We start from the raw sequence: 6,000 nt of genomic DNA, 5'->3' as shown, positions 1-6,000 counted from the left end.
TGGGTGACGACAGCAAATTAGTTAACGAGTGCGCCTATTTCACAAGCGAGCAATTTAAATTTATTTCACGATAGAAAATTTCAGTTTCATGGAGCTTGTGAATGGACTTTCGATACCAATTACGACGGAGAAGGAAACTAGCGAAAAAACCAGCGGTACTGAACGTGTGGCAACGATTTCATCAAATGGGTATGATATGTTTTTATTTACCATGGCTTGTGTTGAGCATCAACATAATATTATTATTATTATTATTATTATTGCCCTATGTTAAGTCATTGCTGAACTGAGCGTCATAAATAAATTTTAATTATTCCTCCTAAAATCCGTTTTCGCTTTCGATTTATAATTCCGTTCTCAACAATATAATCTGTACGTATTACATGTGTTGGATGAAGTAGTGTTTTTATTGTGTATTTCTAAATGGTACTTGTTCATCTGGCTTAACACAGCCGAATTAGTGTAGAAGTAGTTACAGAGCACATGGAATCATGGTTATAATGTGCAATGTAGGGTATATTTATTATTACAAATTAGTTTCAGAATTAATTCGTCTATTGGAGTAGATATGCACATAATTTGCAAAACAAATCCACTGATCACGATACGGTAGGTTATCAAAATATAATTCTAGAGAAGTAAGAAGTTCTAAGTAACATTGAATGATACTAACACTTGTACCTTTTTCACCGAATTAAGGACGATTCAGACGATACATCAGCTTCCGTCAACGTCAACGGAACGTCACCGTTCTATCAGGATAAGTTACATGCAGTTAAATGGAGGCATTCACACACAACATCAACGGCACGGAACGTTTTGACGTACGGCACGTGTGAAGGGGCACAAGAGAAAAGTATTAAACTTATCTTGACGGAACGGTGACGTTCCTTTGAATTTGACGGAAGCTGATGTGTTGTCTGAATCGTCCTTTAATCATAATCCAACACCCCCTACACCGAGGAAAAAAAAACAACTGAAATTCATAAGAACTACTTATCTCGACAAACATATGATTACGGCCTAAAAGCCAACTGTCAAAATCCACTTTGAATGGAAATTCCAGACAAACCGTTACTAGTCGAACACAGTTCACAACAGTTTATGAAAGAGCAAACTTTTCTCTTTCGTTTACTACCAACATCTGTGATTGGCGTGTAACGGTTTGTCCGGAATTTCCATTCAAAGTGGATTGTGACAGTTGGCTTTTAGGCCGTAATCATATGTTTGTCGAGTTATGATCTTGCGCCACAAGTTTCCCATATGGAAATCAGAGGTTTTACTTATGACTGAAACAAAAATTGGTCACTGATCCCCTTTCGAATCTCATTGATGCTACTTATGGAATTTTTAAGAATCTCAAGAATTCGTACGATTAATCTATGTAAATCATTGAGTTGTAATATGAATTTTATGTAAAAATTCCTATGAGATTCACAGCTGTTTTATATACACATGGATCATAAAAATAATAATAAATACCATTTAAATTTTATTCTAAAAATATTTAAAATTTATTACTGGTAAATTATATTGTTAGCTTACATAATTACGTATGAGTACATTTTGCTGGATCCAGTTTGAGAAAGCCTGGTACTCCTAAAAGAGCTCGTAATCGGCTTGGTGGTCTTAAGTCTTTTGCTGCAGTGTACGACTGGATATACAGAGTTTGACGGTGTTTATTGATATCGACAACACAAGTCTGATGGATAAAATTGGGTTTCTTCCACAACCCGCTTCATGCTCCAGAGCAAAAAACTTACTCCTGTTTACTTCCAGAAAAAAGGGGAGCTGAATACTGAAGCGACTTTCTCTCTATATGCTCTGGAACTGGGTAGGGACTCGCGGATAGATGCTTTCTTTTCCATTTTTTATTTTTCATTCCACATACTACTCACGCTCTCACTCTAGTTCACATATCACTCACATGTCATCTCATTCTGGCCCATACTGGTTCAAAATTCTATCCGCATGTTCCGTCCTAGCTCCGGAGTTCTTGTGGAACAAACCTATTGTTTCATGCAATTAATTGTTTATTTTTTTACATTTTTTAGCATTGGTGCTAACAGCGATCGTTCAATATTATCGGATTCACATTGCGAGTTCATGGATCAGATAGCCATGTCTTCGAAGCGACCTGTGTCAACAAATACTGACGAGCGGCCGTACAAATGCGAGATATGTGGTAAAGGATTCATTCAGAAGTATCAGCTGAAGCAACATATGTTAACCCACACTGGCGAGCGGCCATACAAATGTGATATCTGTGGCAAATCATTTTATGATGGGAGTATTTTGAGCAAGCACAGAAAAATTCACAGCAATGAACGATCGCATAAGTGCGAGATATGTGGCAAGGAATTCGTTTATAGCCATCACCTGAAGCAACATGTGGTAACTCACACTGGCGAGCGGCCGTACAAATGTCATATATGTGACAAATCATTTGCCCGTCAAGGTGTCTTAACTTTACACAGAAAGATACACAATAATGAACGACCGCATAAATGCGAGATATGCGGCAAAGGTTTCATTCAGAAGAATAAGCTGATGCAACATGTGGTAACTCACACTGGCGAGCGACCATACAAATGTCATATATGTGACAAATCATTTGCCCGTCAGAGTATCTTAACTGTTCACAACAAGATGCACAGTAATGAACGGCCGCATGAATGCGAGATGTGTGGCGAAGGATTCCTTCAGAAGGTTCAGCTGAAGCATCATGTGGTAACTCACACTGGCGAGTTTCTGTACAAATGCGAGATATGTGGCAAGGAATTCGTTTATGGTCATCACCTGAAGCAACATGTGGTAACTCACACTGGCGAGCGGCCGTACAAATGTCATATATGTGACAAATCATTTGCCCGTCAGAATATGTTAACTGTGCACAGCAAGATGCACAGTAATGAACGACCGAATGAATGCGAGATGTGTGGCGAAGGATTCCTTCAGAAGAATCAGCTGAAGCAACATGTGGTAACTCACACTGGCGAGTTTCTGTACAAATGTGATATTTGTGGCAAATCATTTTTTGAGGGGAGTACTTTGAACAAGCACAGAAAAATTCACAGCAGTGAACGATCGCATAAGTGCGAGATATGTGGCAAGGAATTCGTTTATATTCATCACATGAAGCAACATGTGGTAACTCATACTGGCGAGCGGCCGTACAAATGTCATATATGTGACAAATCATTTGCCCGTCAAGGTGTCTTAACTTTGCACAGCAAGATACACAATAATGAACGACCGCATAAATGCGAGATATGCGGCAAAGGTTTCATTCAGAAGAGTAAGCTGATGCAACATGTGGTAACTCACACTGGCGAGTTGCCGTACAAATGCGAGATATGTGGCAAAGGATTCGTTCAGAAGTGTTGGTTTGAGCCACATATGTTATCTCATACTGGCGAGTTGCCACACAAATGCGAGATATGTGATAAAGGATTCCATCAGAAGTATCAGTTGAAGCAACATATTTTAACTCACACTGGCGAGCGGCTGCACAAATGTGATATTTGTGGCAAATCATTTTATCAGGTGAGTAATTTGAACAAGCACAGAAAAATTCACAGCAATGAACGATCGCATAAGTGCAAGATATGTGGTAAAGGATTCCTTCGGAAGTATCTGCTTGTGAAACATATGTTAACTCACACTGGCGAGTTGCCGTACAAATGTTAGATGTGTGGGAAAGGATTCCTTGAAAAGTATTTGCTTGAACAACATGTGGTAACTCACTGGCGAGCGGCCGTGCAAATGTGATATATGTGGCAAATCATTTAAGTTGAAAAGATGTTTGATCAGGCACAGAAATTCACATTAACGGTCACATAATGGAGTTTTGTGGCAAAGAATTCCTTCTGCAGAAACGTCTGCAACATTTCCTAATCTAAACTGGTGAGCGGCATGTGCATATCAACATATGAGGTTTGTGACAAACCATACGCGCAAAAAATGAATTGTATGTACAATAAAATGAAGATTGAATTCAATAATAAAAGTATTGACCGGAAGACTAGTTTACTTACTGTTTCAACAAAAGTATCACTCCTTTTGTTGTGAACACTGGTAACCCTAAACGTAAGTTGCCACAGAGGGCTCATTATTAAAGGGCATGTTCAGGAGTGTTTTATGTTGTATAGGAGCTTCAAAGTAGAACTGGAACTGAAGCATTCACATCCCCACCAGAGTGTTTTGCTTTATAATTTCGAACAGTTTTGTTTTAAAATTTAAAACTTATACGACGCCGTTCTATTTGTTGCTGATTTTAATACACGTTAGAGCATGTTCAGGAAAGTTTCAGTTCTAGTTTCATAATTTTGACAGTTCTATAATATAAAACTGAAAATTTTAAAACTAGAACTTGATGTCCTCAGCAGCAGTTTTAGCGGATGTTCTCTTCAGTTTAAAATTCATGTCTCGCCATGACTTCAGCGTTCCTGCATTCAAATTTATTTTTCCCTAGTCTATCGGGTCTAAGTGTATGTGCTGAAAACTTTGCATGTATTTAAAACACAGTTCTAAACGTGTTTCAAAATCAGCAACAAATAGAACGGCGTCGTATAACAGTTTTAAATTTCAAAACAAAGCTGTTCGAAATTATAAAATGAAACGCTCTGCTGGGGATGTGACTGTTTCAGTTCCAGTTCTACTTTGAAACTCCTATACAAAATAAAACGCTCCTGAACATGCCCTTAAGAACTCTGTTTTAAATACATGCAAAGTTTTCAGCACAGACTCTTACAGCCAATTTCTTCATTTGGATGAAAACCAGTTTTCGCTGAAAACCGGTTTTCGGCTAATTGGCCATAAGCAACACGAAAACTGGTTTTCTGCGAAAACCGGTTTTTATCCAGTGAAGAAATTGGCCGTTAGACCCGATAAACTGGGGAAAATAAATTTGAATGCAGTAACATTGAATGAATGGCGAGACATGAATTTTAAACTGAATAGAACATCCGCTAAAACTGCTGCTGGGGACAGCAAGTTCTAGTTTTAATATTTACAATTTTTATATAATAGAACCAATGACACGACGAGTCACTTGCATTCCGAAACTGTATCACAAATCTGACTACCCCATAAACATAAACTCTGTTCAACATAGGGAACGTGCCATTTAAGCCAGACGCTACTGATTACTGAATTATAATTTTCTATTAAAAGATGAGACTTTGCATGCACTCAAATTCCTCTGAATGCATTGTTCGACCAAACCTAACTGTTTTTTTTGCAAATAACATAAGTGTGAGGAAATTCCAAACCACTAGGCCTCGTGTGAAACTCCGGATGATTTCAGTTGTTAGCAAAGTTGTATACAATTAAATTGTCTATCAGATACTCACTTTTAGTGTTGTTTGAATGTCTAAAGCACCATCTAGGGGTAGAAATGTGATCTAGTTCCAATAAAAAATCTACGTTTTCGCGAAAAAAAAAATGTTCTGGGCCACCCGACGGATTATTTTGATGTTGATTGCAAATGATAGGGGAGCGTTGATTCTTTCATATCCCGAAGTTTCATAGATGCTGATTTTTTTTGCTTAAAGTTGTACCAAACACATCGTGAAAACGTTTCCTTAGGTGAACGAATGGTGTTACGAACTATCTGTGGCAGAGGATGCAGATGGAAGACAGGACGCGAAGATGGCATATGAACGTTCAATTACAGTAGCTGCTTGGAGAACCATTCATCGTTCGCATAGTGAAAGTTGGCTGAGCTGAATCAGTTACTGTGAAATAGAGAGAGGCATCACCCTTAGTTGCCGAGTTTCGAATTTCTCAACATATGGATTTGGTTCAATATTCTCAACATATATAAGTAAAACATCTAGTTTGCAGTCTTTCAATCTTAAAAAAAAGCTTTATTTATCATTTACATAGTACGATTTGATTACCTTCAGTTCTCATCTAAATCAGATTTGTTCGCGTAAAATAACATAAATATATTCATGTATACAACTTACACCTAAAAAGTACGCCTATTAAAAAATT

General features: G+C 37.8%; 1 protein-coding gene across 3 annotated transcripts; it reads left to right on the top strand.

Annotated features, from left to right (window-relative positions):
• Nucleotides 1-4,022, top strand: LOC131687779 (zinc finger protein 728-like). Of its 3 annotated transcripts, none has more exons than XM_058971872.1 (2): nucleotides 1-189; nucleotides 2,055-4,022. In XM_058971872.1, exons 1-2 carry the CDS (start codon nucleotides 89-91, stop codon nucleotides 3,688-3,690), a joined length of 1,737 nt encoding a protein of 578 aa, XP_058827855.1. In that variant the 5' UTR covers nucleotides 1-88; the 3' UTR covers nucleotides 3,691-4,022. The 3 variants fall into 3 exon arrangements, with proteins under 3 accessions (XP_058827855.1, XP_058827857.1, XP_058827856.1); XM_058971874.1 differs by lacking the exon at nucleotides 1-189 and adding an exon at nucleotides 249-372; XM_058971873.1 differs by lacking the exon at nucleotides 1-189 and adding an exon at nucleotides 419-609.
• Nucleotides 4,023-6,000: the final 1,978 nt, after the last annotated feature.

Source organism: Topomyia yanbarensis, chromosome 3 (genome assembly GCF_030247195.1).
Source record: "Topomyia yanbarensis strain Yona2022 chromosome 3, ASM3024719v1, whole genome shotgun sequence".
In the NCBI taxonomy this organism is placed as follows: Eukaryota; Metazoa; Arthropoda; class Insecta; order Diptera; family Culicidae; genus Topomyia; species Topomyia yanbarensis.
Note: the sequence above shows the minus strand (reverse complement) of the source record. Positions and strands in the feature narration are given on the sequence as shown.